Below are 22,015 nucleotides of genomic sequence, written 5' to 3'. Positions count from 1 at the left end.
GCCTAGTCAAACACTGAAGACAGAATTACTAATTTACTCATGGGTTTTCTTATGGCACTTGTAACTAAAATGTCCACATCTTCATAATGAATATACTTACAGAACACCCCTGTGAAATCAGATGGTATTATAATCTTACTATTAGATTCATTCCTCTACAGATGGGGAACCCATGCAGGGGAATATTAAGATCAAAAACATCTACTGATTTTTAACAGTCAACTTGAGATACTAAGACCTTAACCTTGCAGAGTATTTAGCTAGTGCTGTTATTAACTGGCAGATACAGTAGGATTTCTCATTCTCCATATAGATTAGCCCTTTGTAAGAAAAAAATGCATGTACAGGGGTTCATGCATTGTGAACCTCCTGACAACAATACTGAAGTTCTGAAAACTTTCCTTTATTTCTGTTTCTGAATGGCAGCACATGCTACTGATAAAGAAATCTTCAAGTCACAATCTGTTTACTCCCTTTTAGTTAAACCACATCTCAATGCACTTCCTAGCACCTTGTTCTTGTTCCTTCACTTAGATGAGAAGCTTGCAGTGTCCATGCTCAGCTGAGACCCTCTGCCCAGCCAAACCAGATCTTGGCTACCTATCTAAATCTCTCATGGTCTCACAGACTTCTCTGCAATTCTCTCCCCTGCTGTCTTGGAGTCACAAGAGAGTGAAGATACAAAAGTATTTCCTCTATTTCCTCTAATCTGTCACCAAATCTCAATACAAATACAACTAAGAGTAGGAGACGAAAGAAATGTATGAAGTAGAGATGACTGGAATATTCTTAGGTCAAAAACCTCAGCCACCAATATGTAACAAACATGCACATCTTCAGATTCAAAGACTTCTTCCCCTACAGATATTTAAAATTTGACTAATTTGGGACATTATTTTCACTGAAGCAGCAAATAGCACCTTGCTGGTCATAAAAGAGAAGTTTCAAAGCCTTAACCTAAAGCAGGAGACACCTGGACTCCTACATTTACATATGAAGTGCTCTATTTACTATTGCGTTCACAAGACGCTGGAATGTTCTGAAGAATGTAATTTTTCACCCCACTGCCAGAAACGGCTCTCCACTTCTGTGAAACTTCTGGAAAAGAAATCAGTCTTGAAGCGGACATTTGCAATGCAAAATGTCTCAGCCTAAAGGGTCAAAATTTGGCAAAATCAGAATTACACAATGTGAAAGCTTACTGTGGCCCTAAGCACAAGCAGCGGTACCAGCTCTTGTTCTAACTAGAGATTTTGCTCTTGTTCTTGAACACATAATTTGGTTAGATATTGCTTTATTCTTTATTCCCCAAAGCCACTTCAGTACTATTATTTCTTCAGAACAGAAACCTTTCAAGTATCTTTCTGCCTAACTTCTAATAAGCCATTTTCAAGTTCGACAAGAGTACTGAAAATACAGCAGGGGAATGAGGAAGAGTAAAGAACACTACTGCGAGATGGAATAATCACCAGTCCTAAATTGTAAGCCAGTCTTAGAAAGTAAGTTGTTTTCTGCAGAGTGACTTAGCGGATGGCTCCCTCACACATACCGCCTACATATTTATTGCTAACTCTCTGCAACTAAGAGCTTTCAACTGAGCACGCACAGGACTTTTCTAAGGCATCTTACACGTACAAAATTATTCCACTGTGTATTGCCCAGAATATACAGATAACTTGCCAGTTCAGAGAGACAGTCAAAAATATTCCCACTTGTGATGGTTTCCTCTGCTGTCACGTTTTAAGAAAAATGCCATTAACAATGTGGATGATGAAGGACTCAGACTTCCCACTTTCACTACTGGTAAGAAAACTTTAGAAACAGCTGTTCTGTCTTCAGTAATTTTTGGTGTCCCATTACTTTGTCTTTTGTCTGTTTTGAAACTTTGTGATCTAATAATCAAACTGATCAGTATGACCTGGTCTGTTTGCACATCTCAGGAACAAACAGTATCTGCCTAACAAAGTGGAGCTTTGGTCTCCAACAAGAGTATACCGCAAAAAGAAGAACCTACACCACTGGAGGATTATTTTTTTCTGCATTGACCAGGAAGAAGCCTCAGAAAGAGAAAAAGCATGTTCTCCTACAATGTCAGAAGAGACAAAAACTTCGACTCAAGTCATATCCTTCAGCTAATACGTCCATAAGAGTTCGTATTTCTTGGAAAAAGACTCCCATACTTGCTGTAAACAGGATAGAAGCATTTTTTTTAAAAAAAAAAATAAATCTGCAGTATGTCTTCTAGGAGGTGGTATGTCCAGATCCAACATAGTAACAGACTTAACAGGTAAACTGAAAACACTGACTTGATTGCTGACTTGTAAAGCACATTTATAAGAATATGCAGCAAATACACAATTTAATAATTTGGTCTGTTGTGACTTTAATGCAGTATTTTAATTCTGCAACGTCCTCGCACTTCAACAAAGGCCATACTGGATACACCAACAGGATACATCATCTGTTTATGCTATGTAAATACTCTAGACACAAAATTAGGTTTGAATTTTACTACAGACACAAGGACAACTTCTGAAAACAGTAGGGAGTAGCGGATTTATTCCTGGAACTGAGTTCTATTTCTTTAAGATTAACAGACATTCCACGTTAAAACAGCATGCAGTGGAAGACAAAGATTAATTAGGTATAAAAATCTGAGGACTACCTGACTTTTTCAATTTACTCATGAGACTGAAGAGTAGAGATGTATTTTATCAACTCAAGCAATAATAACACTTAGATAGAAGTGTAAAGTCTGAGGAAGATGAAGCAGTTCAAACTTAAAACTCATTAAGCAGATCCATTCCCAGATTTTCACACAATACCTGAAAACAGTTCAATATTTGCAAATAAAGTCACTGACACATGGCAGAAAGGAGACGTACACAGGTACAAATGTATGTGGAGAAGGAAATTTACATGAAAAAGACCTTCAAAAGAAGCCTGTACCTGAGATATTTCGTTTTTACCTAAGCTAACAAGCACCTCACTTACCTTGATTTGGTTGCATGTTCATGTTTGGTCTGGGACCGTAGTTGCCCATGGGCTGTCCCTGGCTCATGGTCATCTGATTCTGCACTGGCATACTCTGTGAGGATGGCACTGAGTGATTATAGCCGCCCATTGACCCATGGCTACTTGAAGGCATGTTCATGGAACTGTTCGTCATATTGAGTTGATTAGGTCCAGGTCCTTGCATAGGCATATGGTTGGGTCCTTCAGAAAGGAAAACAGGAAAAAGGTGCTACATAAGTATCATAAAACAAGCAAATATAGTCATACTGAATCACAAAATTAAATGAAAGTTATTCAACACACTTACATCAAAACAAAAGAGTTTGCTTATGATGTCCCAGTTAAAAAAAGTTAGAAAATTCAGCACTACTGTGCAATACATTTTCTTATTATTGATTAGTTGAAGCTACTAAGGTATAAAATACCATACAGCTTCATCTTATACCCACATGATATACAAAACTAGTCTTTAGTACTTGCACAACACACCCTGAATTTCAACCTGAATCGCACAATATCAGCTTAACAGCCAGCTTGGTAGCTTTATCACAGCTACACATATAATTGTTACAATAACTGTAACGTTTCTGTTTATTCAAACTACACTAGACACTTTCTTGAAAGTAACCTTTTTTTTTCCCCCAAAAGTCAAGCAGTACTAACAATGACATGGTATAAACACATGTAGAATGAAAAGAGCTGGAGGTATATTTAACATTGTTTGAACATATAATCTGTAGCCAAATATTCTGCAACTGTATTTACAGACTACTAGGGTGGGAGATGATGACTGGAAGGACAGTCCTGAATTGTACAATCAAATTATGAGCTCACTTCTCATGTCGCAAAGACTCAAAGCAAGAGCAACCTGTTCATATACCCATGTAAAGGCAAACTGTATCTCTCCACCCTCTATTTCCCCTCTTTTTGACAACACAGGTTGGAACTGAATCATTCTCTGAATTGAATCTACTCTCAGTGGATATTTTTAAAAGTATAAACATTACAATAGCATCTGATCAGTTTACTCATTACTTCAGCTGGGATAGATGAGCAGCTACTAAGAGTAAAATCAGTAAGAAGAGTGACTGGATATAAATATGACAAGTGAAAGAAGTAAATGAAATGCAAGGATTACGCATGTAACGAGTGCCACATGAAGAATTTATGAAGATATGTGCAACGAGAGCATCTGACAGAGTAGGGCAACTGTAAATAAGGCAAGTGTTGATATATACAGAATTCACCAAGAAGATGCCATTGTTGCCAACATGCTACAGGTTTTTCTATTAAGCTACAAAAACCCAAGAAATACAGAAAATTTAGAAGAGGAACCTAAAAGAAACTATGCCAGTAGAGTTGTAGGAAGATTTGGTTACATATCTCTCTGTGGGGAAAAAAAAATTATCTGCCTTCAGTTGTAAACAGTTCCCAAGTCCTGTCTGGGCTCAAAGAGTAACCGTACTCATCTAGGACAGAACGAAGGCTAAAACAAGGACACAGAGAGTTGTACACAAGGTCACAGAGGTAACACCAACTGACCTGCAAACAAAAAGATGCAGTAGAAAAATACAACAATAATCAAGGAACACAGCTACTAAAAGCCAACATAAATAAAGAGAAAATACATTAAGAGTATGTTTACTTCTGTGCCCTTTTCAGACACTTTACTGAAACAAACATGTAACCTTATTTTATCACAGAAAGTGAAAATGCTAAAAAAGGTGCAGTTCACTGTTCCTGCAAAACAAGGTGAGCAGAGATAGTTGAATTGTACAAAGCCAGATCTACCACAAATACTGAAAAAATAACTCAGTCAGTAGGATTATGACTGTGACAGAGAACTATAGATGCCTATACTCTTCAATTCAACACTGCCTAACTCTGTAATAGGGAGAACACAAAGACAGTTTAATTCTGAAGAAGTGAGGTAATCTCTAACCATGGCAGGACTGCTACAAGACTACTTCTCTTAATTTCTTTCTTAAAAGAAAGAAGGAATACACAGCATTAGAGCCAGAAAGTCAAGGCCTGGAAATGGTTTTGTTCCTTTCCGTCAGTAATAGATTTCAGAGAGCTAGCTGACCATACAGTGAAGTAAGTTTATAAAAACTGGTAATTAAGAAGCAAAAGGGGGAAGGTAAAAATCATCACAAGAGAGAAGTTGAAAAAAATAAAAACACCTTCTCTAAAAGGCTGATTTACATTTCACATCGAGTAGCATCAAAATGGGAGAAAGCACTTGTAAGAAAAAGCTGGTCCATGAATGAAATATGAATGAATGAGATATGAAGTGTGTATCAGCAGCACTTCAGGACCTTTATTAATCAGAAAACAAATATGAGAAAAAAATCACCCTTTGCCCTTTAGGTAATGGGACAGGTCTAGGACAGAACTTTAATTCAACTCATGCCCTGACGATCACCAGGCAGTCCTTTAATCTTCCCATCAACCCTTCCACCCACGCTCAGGCCTGTGGAAGCCCCTACTCAGACAACGCCATAGCTGGTACTCTCAAGAGCCTGTATTTTATTTCATCCAGGCTGGTTAACTCATGGTTGTCTACTCTGAAGCATCTTGGTTTGCACCTTAGCGACTTTATTCCTTTTGGACAGATCACCTCTTCATATATTTAAGGTTTTGTATCTGGTTTCTATTACAAAACATCTACATAACTTTAGAGTAAGTGCCCCATAAACAGAAAGCAAATGCATACACTATAGAAATTATTACAAATACGTCTGTGAAATACAGAAAGGCTCACATACAGGCAAACTATCAAGCACTTAAAGAAATAATCATCCAGCTATCCACTTAACAAGATAATTCCATTTCCCCTTCTCCAACGCCTAACTATGAAGCAATTTTAGCACGTCTTTCTGATATTAGAGATGCCCTCATCCTAAGCTGTTTATCTTCACATCCTCAGAGACAACCTTAAACAGACAAGGGAAGGAACAGACATTCAAAAAAGAGAAAACACTGGAAGAAAGGCTAAATTGAAGCTTAGTGGGAAACTGTATTTAAGTATCTGTCTAGGTGAATACCAAAACAAACCTATTTACTTTTCACGTATTTTCATAAGAGCTCTTTTCTTATTCTATCTAATTACAAAATATGTATGTTTAAGGAGTGACTTTTCTCCCCCGTGGCTCTGCAGTGAAGTCATTATGCTCACATTGTGACTTAGTAATCCTTCTCCTTGGAAAAGATCATTATAATAACAATAATATGATTACACTAGAGGGTCAAAGAGACTGATTTGCGAGAGGCAATGCTATTCTCCATGGGAGGTGATGGATCTTAGATGGATGGAGGACTCCACAACCAGAGTATCTCTGCCCTACTTAGAGAGCAGCATATATTGCTCTTTCCTCTTCCAAATGCAGACCATGAGGAACACGTATGATGAAACTAACTTCTTGTCTGGATCTTTTATTTCATTTCTTACACACAGCCTCTGGAGGCTATTCAGCTACTCTTCTCAGAAAAGCTGTCACTAACACTATCAGGTCCATTTTATCAAGATTGGTACAGAAATTAGAGACTACAGCACTCATTATATTTTTTATTTCATACTAAGTTTTGAATTGTTTACTGTGTCTGCTGTTGTAGAGTTTATCCTTGTCACCACTGAGAGAGGAATTTTCAAAGATCCTTTGACAGCAGTTTCCTTTCTTAGAAGAATCAATACCTTGAAGAGCTTTTATACAAAAAGTTCCTCCTCGCAAAAAATGAAGGGGTCCTGAACAAAAGCAATCCTGGGAATGCAATTTTAAGCAGAAAGCCAATTCACATGAAATAGGCAGTATGACTTTATGAGTGGAAATTCTGGAAAACAGCCTCTACATAAAGAGGCAAGCTTTTCCAGGGCCTACTCTATTCAGATCTGACTGCTAAAGGGAATAGCTACCCCAAAGCCAGCACTGGTAGGTACAATATGGAACTTTATCATCTTGTTTCACTGCTTTGTTTCTGACTTCCCAAGCAGTTTTCTTTTTATTACAAAAGAGGATGGCATAAAAACTGACTTAAATTTACACCCAGAATAATAATCTGGAGGCCATTTCTTTACAAATCCCTTACGATTCAACATAACTTCAGTAATAAAGAACACAGAGGATTGCTGGAAGCTGGATGACTTTCTGTGTTAAAGCAATATTATTTTTTTGCCCAGATTTTAACATTTGCCCACATTCAAAACGCCCTCTTTAAGGTATATCTATTTTATTAATATCTAATTAAGCTACGATGATTTCCCATTCTCTTTTTATGGAAGGATTTGTGTTCACTCAGTCACAGGCCAATACCTTTCCCCAGTAAGCCTTCTAAAGCCAGCTGTACTGCACGGTTTCAAACAGACTAAATTTAGCCAGTTCTGTTCATCAGAGGAATGCTGTGTGTCAGCTACATCAAAGCCCAAGGGCAGCCTGATAAACACTGAATACAGGTCACGTAGCTCTGTAGCTAACAAACTCTAAGAGAGCTTGTACTCGGGGGCATTCAAAGCAGTTTTGTCATCAACAATCTAGTATCCCTTGAGCCCCCATGTCGTTTCAGTTGCCAGGCAACGCTGGTGTTAATGTCTTAGAGGAGAAAAACTTACCAGGCATCTGGCCGTTCATCTGGTTCTGCATGTGTGGTGCAGGAGGGCCCCCACCTACCATACCATCTGAAGACATGTTGTGCGAGCGCGGAGGTGGGGGAGGGCCGCTCTGACTCATCCCTCCTGGACCCATAGGCATATTCTGTGTGGGTGGCTGAAAGGAGACAGTTTAGTCAAACACCAGAAGCAGTTAGTCTGACAAATATATTGTATGTACATATGGTATGGCAGTTGCCTATACTGTTAAGTGGGGTATGAAAGAAAGCACTGAAATGCATTTCTTGCTCTTTCTGATAGGTTTAACTCCTCCCAATATTAATTTTGGCAACATGTTTAATAGTTCAGTCAATTTTACTTTATGTACGGACAACACTACAGCTTTAAAATTAAAAAAATTACAAATGAATGCCGCATTAAAAAAAACAAACAAACAACTATCTGAACAGTTGAAGACTGCTGGAGTCTCTCCCTCACACACACAAAAGCTCCCCTTCAAAGCAACATCTGTTGAACAGAAAAATAACTCTTCCATTGTAATTCTCTCACATCAACAATTTGTTGCTGTTAATAGACGTTGCACCGGGACAAAACAGGTACAACATGAGAGGAAACCCTCTGAATGCTCATAGATGAGCAAAAATTTGCACCTGGGTGTGGTAAAAGGTTTGCAATCTCTTCCCCTCTCTTCCCCTGAAGCACTGAAGGCCTAGTTCATAATTTCGTGCCAAACACCCCCTACAGACTGGAAGCACATTAGTGCTGGCCTCCAAAGGTCCAGAGACAGCTGCCTAGAAAGGATGTTTTTGGCAAATTTCCTAATGAAATTGTGAGGAAAATAACTGAATAACCTTGAGAGTTCAAAGAGGGAGAGCAAGAAAAACAGTGAATACAAGAGGGAATTTACTACTAGGTTCTACTCACGGCAATGTAAGGAGATGCAGAAAATGCTAGTAGCCAGCTTTGTTTTCCTATTAAAAACACCTGCGAGACCCGTTTGAGCCTCCTCACATAGCTTAGCCAAATGCTTTCTGGGGAATAAAAATCATCTCTGTAAGAGTGAATGCCTGAGTCTCTTGGCTTTTGAGGACCCTCTCTAAGAGGCCATAACTATTCATGCAAAAGCCTTCCCATGAAACAATCATGTGTGTATTTTTCAACATTTCTCTTCAGAGAAACAACCAAGGGGGTGATCTCTAGGTTCCCGCATAGCCCAGACCCCCTTATACCTACACCAACTCATCAGGAAGATCACAAAGACAAGACATAGTAAAGTAGACAAGAGTAAACCCTTCCAAATGAGTGCAAGGTAGGACACCTTTCTGGCCTTGGAGATGGCAACATCAGGGTAATACAGATGCCCATGTATTCACTTGCCAGGGGGAGAGGGAAAACAGTACTCGTTTATTTTCTTAACATTTCTTTAAATACATCAAGCATGTATTACTTTCCCTGCAATATTAAAAAAATATATATCCTCAAGAAATTTGTGAAAAGCTTTTTTCACCAGGAGGAAGGAAAGAGACAAAGGAAAATACAAGCAAGTAGATGATTTCTCTTACTGAAATCCTTTCATTCCTCTGTGATGAAAAGAATGACCTTTTATAAGCAAGTTTATTCCTCATCCTATGCCAGAAGCAGCAGAAGGTGAATGAGGTAAGAGTGAGAGGCAGCTCTTCTCTGAGCTGTGAGAGTGGAACACTGCTCCTGATCTCCCTCCATTACTGAGTAACCAAAGCAAGGCCATTTCAGCTAAGTCTGCCTTCCTTCAAAAGCTCACAATCATCCTACTTTTGCATCTAATAGAAGTTATTTAAAAGTGATATCCAGAGAAACAAATAAACTATTTTTTTATTTAGAAAGTATTTTCTTGAATACCAACAAAACCAACACACTTGGTACCTCCACATGAGTAGCTGGAGCTCAGCGTGTAACAACCCCATGTCAGCAGAGCAAAGCCAAAAACCATCCAAGTTGAAATGTTTTCAAAATTAAAATGAACTTCTTAGGTTCCAAGTATGGATCTTAAGCAAATCCAACATCCATGCAACATGCTGATAATGAAAAATGCTATGAGATACTAAAAAATATTAGATCATACGCAGGTTTTAGCTATTCTGCAGGTGTTATTGCACAAAACATGGGCATACCATTATGCATGGAAAGATGGAGGAAAAAAAATTTAAAAGGTTATTTGAGACAAAACTATATATTCCAACTCTGAAATTTATTCTGAAAGTTTTCAAAACAACTACTGTTTAACATTAAGACAAATGTTGCAGCGTTGACAGTGCAAACATTCAAAGACAAGGAAAGAAAGTATTAAGGATTTTTAAAAATCCTGTTAGATACAAAAACCTGCAGTAGACTTCACAAACCACAGGAAACTAAGGTAACTGAGGCAGTAAAAACACCTAAAAAGGTACTACCAGAAAATATTTTAGCAAGAGTATCTTCTTGATATGGAAACAGCCCAAAGACCTCTGTGAACCTATTTTGGATTCTTGAAAATACTGCAAGAAAAAGGTCCAAGCTGGTAAAAATTTCAATCTTTCATTAAAATAAACCACCGCAGATTACTATTAGAAAGTAGGCAAACACTGTACCCCTTTTTATGAAAAAGTACTAGGACCAATTCTAGGAAACATAAAATTGTTTGCCTTTTTCCCCAAGCTGCAAGCATATTGGTGAAAAGAATCATAAAACTCCATGGATGATAAAAATAAAGATGAGTTAGTAAAGTGTCAATATAGGGAAGATATATCTTTCTAATCTATTAGAAATCTTTAAAGATAGAAATTAAACCACAGCTGCATATTTAATGAACTTAATACACGTTTTTTGACAAAGACATTTGTCAAAAAGTATCCAGAAGTAACACACTTTCACTGATCAGAAACTGCCCAAAGGGAAGAGATAAGCAATAACCTTACGTGAAGTTCAAAGAATAAAGGAACATATAGAGGTTCCCTGATAATATTTCCTGGTGAACATCAAAATTTGAAGATGTCGCAACATTAATTACTGAAAATTGTGGGAAGGAATAAGCAGAATAGTGCCAGGTGAAATTCAACATGGCTAAATATATGACAATTACACTGAATTTCAAATCACTTTCTTCAGAAAGAGGAAACTGCAACTATTTAAGAAAAAAAAAAAGTAACTCACTACTACTCAGACAGTTTGGTGGGGAAAAAAATAATTTAAAAAAAATCCATAAAAACTATTCAAAATACCTGTGTTCACTTTCAGATTATCTGCAGTACTTGATGTATCAAAAGTGAGGTACAGCATGCAAGAAAAAAAACCACTATGGTATTTGTGATCATTATACATGTTCAATTTGAGGAAAGTAATCACAACAAGGTACTGCGAAAGCAGGATTCCAGAAACAAGCAACCAGTGATTAAAGACTCTGAATGTCTTCACCTGAAATATGTCAAAAAGGATTTATTTTTTTTTAACATCGAAAGGAAATGAACTTAAGAGGATATGACAGAAATACAATGTAATGTAATATACATACAAAAAGTAGATCATCCAATTTATGCTTTAACAACAAAGAAAACCCCAGGAGAATGGTCAATAAATTGAGGAATAACATTAAACATACAAGACACCACATAGATCACATAAACCTGAGGAATTCATCAACACGAGACACTAAAGTTTAAATAAGATTCAGAGATAATTACAGATATGTATATGCAATCAAAACAGTTATATTATATAGAATATTTTTAAAGTGTGTTATAAGCCTTCATGTACCAATCCCTACCTGATAGTAATTAAAGAGAAATGTCTCCTGCAGATATAATTACTCCCCAGTGAAATTCCTCTAGTGTATTTTTCTACTGGCTACCAGAAGAAAACAAGAAAAAATTGTTTTAACATGGCAACTTCCCTATTTCTATCAGATTTGATTCAGGCTTTTACAGGTAATAAAACTTCTTTTAAATCATAATTTTAAAAAAATTAAACACACACCCTCCCCCACAAAAAACCCACCACAAAAAAACCCCCACAAAACCTGGGTCATTTAACCTTTTTTGTGCTTTACAGAAGTTAAAGAAATTTACTATCCCCAATAATATGCACTAGCGTGGTAAAGACTTTTTAAAATACAGAATGACCACACAGCATTCAAAAGCCAAATACTAAGAAAAGAAAAAAAGAAAATGAAACTTGCCCCCACTTTGTTAAAGTTACCCAACATAAACCCTATCCATTCAGTCTGGGTATGAAGGGTGAAGTGACATCCAAACGTAGTTAACAGAAACAAAGGAAAGGCTACTTCCCTTCTTCTGCCGGATGAGTGACAGAAAGGAATGTAAATAAAAATCACTGCTGATTTTATTCCAATTATAAAGTAGAAAATATTAAATATTTTACCAGTAGTAAAAATTAAAGCACTAGAAGAAAGATGTTAGACACAACTTCACTTGCTAAACACTGATTTTTGGCTCACTTCCCCAAACACACAGATTACAATTTATAGCTGCTATGAGCATTTAAAATTTATCAGAGCATGAAAAAAATAAATTAGAAGCTATTTTGTCCAAGTCTGGAAATCTGAACTGGAAAAAGACTGAAACTGACCTGCAGTTGCAAAAGAGAGACATTTAAAAAAATATATATTTTAATTGATAACTTTCAGCAAACAAAATCCTACTAAACCCAAAAGTTATTAGAAAGCATACACTTAAAACAACAAACCACATTTCTTAGAAGACTTTATTTTAAATAATAAATTATATCAAATGCAAGACAGCAAACAATAAAAGCTGCCATGGTGGAATTGTACACCTGGAAATTTCATCTATCATCTTTTCTCTGCCCTACTTTATATTATCAGATTTTTCTAACCATCAATAGCAGGTTGAAAGATTTGCTTATGGGACATTTAATGTTATAAAACCTGAGGCAGAACACCAATTCAGTCATCAATAAATAGTAAAAGATAGGAAATACTGTTAAGCCTACTAAAACACAGTATTGATATTCAATACAAATAACAATATATATTTAAAGTATGCTACCAAAAATATTTTTTTTTTAAATTCTCTCAGAATAACAACTGAAAGCCGCCTGCTCTTTCTAAGAGAAGCTCTAACTCAGGATTTAATCAATCATCTTTGTTTTCAGTTCTCAAATACCACTTTATGCAAAGCAAAATATCCCATCCCAGGAGGTGCCCTGCCCTGCTAATACCACAGTGCTGGTATGGCAGCACCTGCCCCAGGCTCAGAGAACAGTGCTCTGTTGATAGGTGGTGATGGCACCTGCAGAGTCTTTACTGAAGTGTCAGACTGGAAAGTAAGATCTTAAAGGGATACATTTTTTGAGATTTGAAACAGGCCAGATTTATTGGGTTATGATTCTTCTTTTACAAGATGCAGCTTACTCTATCACTGAGAGAATCTTAAATGAAAAAAATAAACAAACTTTATCAGTTCTTGGCAATTGTAACATTTGTGGGTAGGGAGGATTCCTACATGAAATGTATTTACAGTCACATCTAAATAGTTAATTACAAATGTAATTGTGCTCTCACTGTTTTAGTATCAGTTGTGACACTAGCTGTAATTCTTAATTCAGTGTCTAAATCTTGGTTTACATCAGTATCTTCAAAAAATCAGAGAAATGATGACTAAATATTTGAACAAAATGTTAAGAGTACATAATGTAATACTTAAATACTTTGTTTAAAGAGAAAATAGGAAACTTTAGTTGTTTCAAATTGCACAAACCACTGCATATATCACTATATAAATATTCTTCAGTACCATTTAAACAAGAAAAATTAGCCCTTAAATACTTAATGTCCACATAGCAATAGCTCTTCTGGTACAGAAAATTAATTCTTGATGCAGCTAGAAATTATTTAAATCAGAAGTTAAATAATCTGGTACAAATTCAGATGGTTTTATTTTAAGTGACTAGGAATAAGTTAACTGTGGACATTAACCTGGGGAACACTGAGCTACAGAAACTATACAACTTCAGGGGTATTTTATAATTCCCCTGTAAAATGCAGTTCATACCTGTCCTCAAAAGCAGGAGCTTTCAGTTCCACAGCTGTCTATCTCCTGCCTCTTCAGCTTTTAAGATGGTTTAATGTCTGGTCCAATATTTACAGCTTTTGCTTCATTTAGTAACCTAAGAGAAAAAAATCCACCTCTTTTCCAGCTAGGCCATATATAAACTCAAATTAAAGCAGAAAGAATCCTGCAGACCCCTCAGAGTGTTTCACTGGGGAAACAGCAAAACCATACAGGCTAAAGGACTCAGCATCTATGTTACCAAACTGCCTGGTACAGCTCTCAGCTAAGGCTGAAATTGGTATTTATTGCATAGATACTGTGCTAAAAAGCAGCAAACAAACCACATCTTTAAGTACTACATTTTAAAGCATACTCCCAATTCAAATTGGCTGTTATTTTTCCTGATTTTTAGAGCAGCCACAGAAGTTAGTATGCAATATAAGAAGGTTTTTTTTTGTGTACAGTGCACTAGCTCCCCATGTGGACACACCTGATTAGCAACACATGTAAAGTAGATTACAGAAGTTAGAGTGATCCTAACTTAAAGTGGACTACACTAGTGGTCTCTGAGTTCACTCCTAACATTCTAACAACTTAATTTCTTATATACTGGGTTTGGTTCTTTTTTCAGTAGAACTTCTGGCTTTGGAAGCGCCCTCCAGCTGCTCTCCATTTCCCAATGCTACCCTTTCAGTTTCGCCAACACTGCCATTTACACAGCCCTGCAGTTAATCTGAACTAATCCAGAATGAAAAGATCCCCCTTCCCACTGAACTAATCTACACTGATTACTCAGGTTGGCTCACCATACAACAACTTTAAAACATCACACAGTAGAATTACAGCTGACATGAGTACAGCTCTGTCTATGTCAGCATAACCATTACCATCAAAGGAAATCCTGTCAAATGACAGCCAAACTTCTTTCCAACATTTAAATGCCTCTCTGGAACAAAATAAACAAACCAGAAGAGCAATTTTTATTATAAAAACATGGCATACATGAATAAACAAAGGATCTGCATTTCGGAACTTCTTCTAAAAATGCAGCATACCCAATTCTCTTTTGCTAAAGAAAGATGACACTGCTAGCCCCAAAAGACGTGTATCAACACATGGAATGGTGTTAGAAAGATTCAACAATTAGGCTAGGGGAGAAGCAACCCACAACACTTAAATCATAGTAAATCTGATTGACTTGCCTTTAAATCTTCTGAAAACCTTTTACTACTTAAAATTTGACAAGATTTCCTTCCCATAATAAGTAGCTTATTCAGTTTCCTCGTATAAGCAATGTTCTCTCATGCTCCACCAACCATAAATAAATAAAAAAACCTGAGCAGCTATTTGCAATAGTAATTCTCCTTTGGTTAATATCCCATGACCACATTTTCACATACAATAAACATGTAGGCAATCAGTGTTCACTGAAAGGTCAAATAAAGAAAATGGATACAGAAGATCATGTGCTGGCACTGGAGTAAAGACAACTGAGTGGTACAGACACAGCACACCTCCCTGTAAGCACTCACACAGCTAAACCATAATACATTGTTTTTATGACTCGTTACTGCAGTCACACCTAAGAACTAAGCTACTGACAGCAATGAAGAATTAAATCTCATCTCTAACAGACCCATACTACTGTAAAACTTCAGGAAAGTCTGAAGCGCTGAGTCTCTGAGATCACTCAAACGCAGTGGCAATGATGAATTCTTAGAATACTGTGGTACTACAACACAAACCTACATGTTCCACATTTCCCATTCTTTAGTGACAAAGTCTAACTGTGGGCTAGACACTATTAGCAAAGGAAGCTTATCCCACGTATTTCTTGCTCACAAAACACAGGAAATATTTTTCACTATGCAAAATAAACATAGCAAATATAAAAGATAGAGTACAAAGAGTTGGAGGAAAGAATAATTTAAGAAATTGTGTTCTTCAAGGAGGATGCAGGCACAAATAGGTTAGCTTTTATCAATTATTGACTTCCACTAGCTTGACAAGCTTCTCGTAACAGTACAGGAACATGAAGTTTCAATTTTTCTACCCATCCCAACCACAGTGGCTTTATCTGCCTCTTGTTTAAAGAGCAGCAGGAAACTTGCACTTTTGGCTAAGTTGCTCTAACGTGAAATTCCACACCAGAAGCATTCAAATTTCTTAAAGAACGCAAATCACCATCAGTGACATGGTCTATAAATCCTCCTTGGAGTGTACTTATATAATATGCTAGGTGTGAATGCAACATCTTTCCTCCCTTTCTCAAAAGTTCTCCTACCTAATATTTCCCTTTTAAAAGGGTCTTCCCTTATTTTATTAAGAGAAATTATTACGATTTTTGAAAACTGTTTAACAAACATTTAATCAGAGCAATTACTCTTCAAAATTCAAGCTCCACTTCTGACTAACAGCTCACCTGCCTATTGACAGGAAACATTCAACCTTTCTTTTGCTCTGTCCCACATTAATTCAGTTTACATATAGCTGAGCTTGAATTTGGCATGGAATTGTGTTCTGAAAGGCTAATGCAGAACAATACACCATACTGCTTTGTGTATCTGCTTTAAAACTAATTTAATCAATGCACTAACATTCAATATACATAGAATTAAGCCAGAGGTTTAAAGACTGATGCCAGCTGTGATCATTTTGGAAAGCAGATACCACTAAGAGATTCTCTGCTACACTACCACAGATAAGAGACTTTCCCAGACATTTGGTATATAACTGGACAAAAATTTTATTAATTTAGAATTCCTCTCCTCTTCAGTAACAGAAGTTCTATTTGCAAATTTTATTTTAAGCTATTAAAACTGAGCCATATTTCTCATTTCTGGATGCCATCTTGCTTTTTTCAGCAAAAGCAGTATCAAGGTAACTCAATTAGCATACATACCTTAGACAACTTTTATGTTCAAAATGAAGGCTACTAAAAAAAGCCGAGTGCACCCTTCAGTTCCTGAGACTCTGAACTGTTTCTACAAACTAATCACACCGCAAGTACATTACAATGATAGATTGAAAAATACTGAAGTGTATTTAAAATCGCAAGACTTTCCAGTGATTGAGTAAAATCATTCTTACACTGAAGGCTCCTATTTAGCCACCTGAACTCTCACCTTTAAAAAACCCCAAACAAACAAACAAAAAAAAAATCCCACCAATAAACTTATCTTCCAATAAGGAACTTGAAGAAAAGTTTGGGGTGCAGGACAAAAGTTACCCTCTACTTTTCCCAATGAACTGATGGTCATGGGTTGTTTTCTTATAAATATCTGGCAAAATGAAGGCATACAAGGGAGGGAAAGTCCAAGTGGAAAAGTTTTTTTTATTCTTATTCAATAGTTTGCAATGACTTTTTAATGCCACTGAAACACTCACAGAAATAAAAAAAAATTAAAAAAACCCAAATAAACCAAAAACCGGGAAGATATGATGCCTGTTCTTCAGTTTGATATTTAATGTGTTTAGAAACACAGGCACACAGTACTTCACTACTGTGTTTTGGAGGTTCTTTTGGATGTCCCAGCAACAAACTTTAACTGCATCTTTGCTCTCTGCAGTTCAAGGAGATTAACGCTTTCCTGTTTCCTCCCTCAAAAGCAGCACTAACAGAATTCAAAAGACTGTAACAGTGCTGTGTTCCTCACCATACAAGCCCTTTTTGGGAAGCTAGCCTATGCCATACGGTGAGGGTAAACAAAATTTCGAGTACTGTCAGAAAAAAAAAAAAGCTGCCAATAACTCAGAAAGAGACAGTAGAAAGTTGCATCAGCTTCACAAATGAGCTTCGCCACCTCTCTCATCCAGCTGTGAAGACACTCCAAAACAGCCCTGCCCTTACTAATGCTGCTGTTCACGTGGCTGAGAAGACTGGTTGACTCAAGGAGATTAACCTCACTTTTTTTGTCTTCTGATGTGGAGGAAAGTGAAGGAAGTCATAATTTAATATAAATTTACCATGCATACAAGGACAACAGCATGACGCTGAAGTTTCAAAGTCTTTCTAGTTTCTTCACCCACAGCCTGCAATGCTTGCTTCACCTTACCCGCACTTCCAGGCCCCCTTTATAGAAGCATTTCCCAGCATAACACAGTTGGTTCACAATACTTCTGTTTTTTATTTATTAAAAAATAAAATCAACATTTATGTCCAACACAAAAGACAGGAAGGAGGCAGTAACTATCTTGAGTAATCCTGACAGAAAATGTGAGGGGAAAACATACTAAGAGCACTTTTCCCAACAATATGAAGCATTAAGACTAAGGAGTATTTTGAGATGATACAACCAAATTATCATCAGATCCAAGTAATTATAGCACTGGATCACTTAGCTCTCTTGTTCAGTGTGAATGCTATCTTACCTATTGTATTCTCTTTTCAACCTCATTTTATCACATAACTATTACTTTTTGTAAAATGTTTTAAGTTATGAAATTTCTTTACAGTGTATTTATCTGATTAAAAAGAACAATTTAAACCAAAGTATAGTTTACTAGCGGAGCAACCTTCCACGTATGAATAGGTCAGATACAATCCAACTTCAGAAGCTATCTAGACTCAAGCCCCCCTAAGTTATGTGGGAAACTACTGCAATTGTAGTATCACAGTTGGATGTATTTTACTATTAAAAATAGCAGACAAAGTAAAAATACATACACAGTATCTTAGCTCCATATTTGGAGCTAACATATCTGTTGCCACCCACAACCTTTGAATTTAGTAAGGCTGTTCAACAGCTGACACAGAAGCATGGTGAACAGAAACATAATACTTCCAAGTCAACTTGAGCTTCATCAGGTCTTAAACAGAAAGCCAATAATGGAAAAGAGTCCGAAGCAGTTTATCTTGCATTATAAAAAGCAGTAGCTCACATGTTCCTTAGTAATTTTGCCTAAAGTTTATTGGGAGGACAAAAAGAATTTAAAGAATATTTTTCTAAAAACATCAACAAAAATTCATTTTATCTGATTATGTTACACATTTCAGGCAAATCTTCAAAGTTTTGACTTGGTAGGTCAAAGCATCTACACTTAGGGAAAACTGAATATCTGTATTTCATTTTGCGTTTTAGTTTAAAAGATAAACAAGGCAGCTACTTTTTTATTCCTGCCTTTAAGTGTCCAGCTCCAACAAAAACAACTTGTATTTTCTCACTACTGTGGAAATTCCTTACATTCAAGATCAGAAATGCACATCAGACCTGATCTGCAAATGTCTTTACTGGCTCTATCTTCATTTTCTTTTAAGAAAAGAATGTCATCACGCTCAACTGTAAGAACAGGGCTGTTCACCAGGGGCTAGGAAAAGGTCAAATTCATTTCCAGTTGTCATCAGAACCAGGATATGAATTAAGCCTTCAAAAACATATTAGTTAGGTAATACACACAGCCCTCTCAAAGGTTTCTTTCTCTCCCCTTCAGCTACAAGCATGGATTTATAAGAGGAGAAGCCTCTGCAGGCACAACAGGTTGAACGTAATGAAGCACTGTTTCTATAGTCCTCTAGGTACCAACTCGAAAGGATGCTTCGCTAGTAGCAATGATTGGAGAACACTTCTCCAGAGACCAAAGAAAAAGTAATTCAATTTCAGTTGGTGAAAACTAGTATCTAGGAATGGCTGTTTTATAGACATTCTTTTTAGCTTCATATTACAGAAATGAATCAAGACTACATTAATTCAAGAAAAGTCTTATTACCAAGAAACAAAGAACTTCCTTGTGTTCCTCACAATGAACTCCCCAAGCTTTCAGATTAACAGAAAAAGCAAACAGACAGCAAGCTATTTTAACATTTGTTGTATCTTTCCTCAGTCCTCCATAAACAATGGAAAGTAGGAAAAACTGTAGGTATCTTATAAAAGAAAGAGTTCAAGAATACAGATTCAGAAAACTTCAAATTAAAAAAAGAAAGATAGCAAGTAGTATCAAAGAAATGTTTAATTTGTAAAGCAATGCAGTGTTTCAAGTTAAGCCTGTGGGACCTTATTTTTTGCATATTATCATTAGCCACCATAAAAAACCATCACTTTCTCATACAGGAGAGGCAAAGAATTTAAGAGACTCACCTAGAGTACAGAAAAGCAGACAAAGATTTACCCAACCTCATTTCATTGAGGCAAAAGAACAGATGATGTTACAAGGGGGAAAAAAAAACAAACAAACAATCTCCCTGCCTTTCCCTTATGTAAAGGGAAAAACAGAGTACTGTTGTAGGAGCGAAGAGCCACATTACTACTAGAGACTACATTTCTTAGTCAAGAAGAAAAAAACCTAAGATTATCTATGAGGCAGGCCAGATAACATGTGCACTGTGAATTTAATTCAGAATATCAGTCTTCAGTTAAACAAGTCAGATTTTGAGCAAGACTTAAGCAGTGAGATTACTACACTCCAAACAGGATGAAGAGACATTGCACCCTGTATTCACTGTACAGTAAATCAGAGGCTAAATGTTTGGTCATTGCCTTAAGCATTTCTGTGTGTTTGTGGGGTTTTCTCTCCCCCCAGGAACCTAAATGAAAACTATCACCTACTTTTACATGCTATTTTGTACTTACTGCTGGTAGTAGAGACTGCATGTTCTGGTTGGAGTCAGCTATAGTGGCTAGGTAAACCAAGTTTGTATGCAGCATCTGCTGATATCTATGAAAATGAACAAAAGCAAAACAGTCATAAATATAGTAACGTCAGAATTTAATTCTACACACAAGGTAAGTTACTCATATAAAACAAGATTCAAGAGACTTACAAGAGTACCCTTACTAGGAATCCTAAGCCTTTTCCCTCACACTTAACTATTACTCAACCTTTCCTAATGCCTCCATCAAATCTGTGCCTGTCTTCTCTACAACTTCTGCCTTGCTATGAAAATTCTAAACTTGGGTGACACTGTTCTCATCTATTTCACTTCCTGCCTCAAATTAAATCATCAGGAGACAGTGTATTGTGCAGTGTAATTTACATTGCAAACACTTGTATCATGTCCCAAGACATGAGATATCATAGACTTATGTGAATCATGACCAAGAACAGAGCAAATGTTGGATCAGGACCCTGAGCTTTGGAGGTTTTCTATGAAATTATTTCTGCTACAGAACCACATTACAGAGTCTCAACATCTAAACCACAGTCACAATAACCTTGAAAGAGAGAACAGATTACAAATATATAACTACAGGCTTGCAGACAGCTTAATACAGTAACTGTGCTACAATAAAAGCATTCCCTTAAAGCAAAAATACCTACTATTTATAACCCCCCTCCTACTCCAAGACTACCAGTTATCCTAGTAAGGGCTCAGGAGCCATACCATGATGCTCCATCTGAACACATGGCTCTGTATTTGTCCGATTACAAGAAAGCCATGGTCATCCCATGCCAGAAAAGAATAAAGGGAAAATAAAATTCCTTAATAATTCACTCCTTTCATAGCTCTCTCAGATCTCCCTTGAGATCTGAGATGAAGCAAAAAAGCTTGTTTGTTCTTGGCCAAGTGGTAAGCAAGTTTTCAAACATACTGTCAGGAAGAAGAAAGGTCCATTCCTACACGATTCTGAAAGGTTTGAGAAGACTAGTCCCTCTTTCCCAAAGTGTAATTATAATGCAGAGGAAAAAGATCTTGGTTATACAGTCCCCTTTTTTATGAGCATCATCATCATGACATTAACTTGCAGTAAGCAAGTTGCAACACTTCAGTAACAGAAGTGACAGTCATATGGCAAATATAAAAACCCATCATTTTTAAGTGTAGTATCTGCAGCAACACTTTTCTGTTCTTCACAGCATAGTTCTCCTGCAAGGCGGGGTAAACAAACCAATAACGGTGATCTAGATGTAAATTCACCCAGTCCACAGTAGATTTGAATTAATGTCTTACTGAGAGCATTCAGACGTCTTTCCTTTGTTCTGATAGTCCATTATACACTGAATTAGATGGTTATTTTCATCCAACATCTGAAATAAAGAAGTTTGGAGTGAGTTTCATGTTCTTTGTGGAAAGAAACTGAAGCTAAGTTTGAGTCTTGCTCCTTTTCTGAGAGTTTTTAAAATAGTAATAAAAAAGGAGTATTCCAGACAGTTCTACTTTAACCAACTACTTAGAGAATACCCTTTTGCTCCTATTTTCTCCCTCCGATTAGTTTTACAGCTTTCAGTTTAAGGTTTGTGAGGCTTCCCATACAAATACTTACGCTTGTTCTGCACCAAGTTCTTAAGAAGTTTGCAAAGTTTTGCATTTCTTCATTTGATCCTTACCAAGAAACTTACTTAAACATTTATGCCCCAAGTTTCCCTTTTTCTAAAGCCTGCAGCTGCTCATAAATTTAATAATAAAAGGCAATGAAAT

General features: G+C 36.7%; 1 protein-coding gene across 1 annotated transcript in view; it reads right to left on the bottom strand.

Annotated features, from left to right (window-relative positions):
* Window positions 1–21,630, bottom strand: part of SS18 (synovial sarcoma translocation, chromosome 18) — a 37,452-nt gene extending 15,822 nt beyond the window's left edge. Inside the window, exons 1-4 of the mRNA XM_010182009.1 lie at window positions 21,548–21,630; window positions 20,229–20,313; window positions 7,622–7,775; window positions 2,995–3,216 (exon numbers count right to left, since the gene is read on the bottom strand). Coding sequence (XP_010180311.1) covers window positions 2,995–3,216; window positions 7,622–7,775; window positions 20,229–20,313; window positions 21,548–21,624 — 538 coding nt within the window. The 5' untranslated portion in view covers window positions 21,625–21,630. The remainder of the gene's footprint in view (window positions 1–2,994; window positions 3,217–7,621; window positions 7,776–20,228; window positions 20,314–21,547) is intronic.
* Between the last annotated feature and the right edge of the window lie 385 nt (window positions 21,631–22,015).

This window comes from Mesitornis unicolor, unplaced genomic scaffold, assembly GCF_000695765.1.
Source record: "Mesitornis unicolor isolate BGI_N332 unplaced genomic scaffold, ASM69576v1 scaffold32133, whole genome shotgun sequence".
NCBI lineage: Eukaryota > Metazoa > Chordata > Aves > Mesitornithiformes > Mesitornithidae > Mesitornis > Mesitornis unicolor.
Note: the sequence above shows the minus strand (reverse complement) of the source record. Positions and strands in the feature narration are given on the sequence as shown.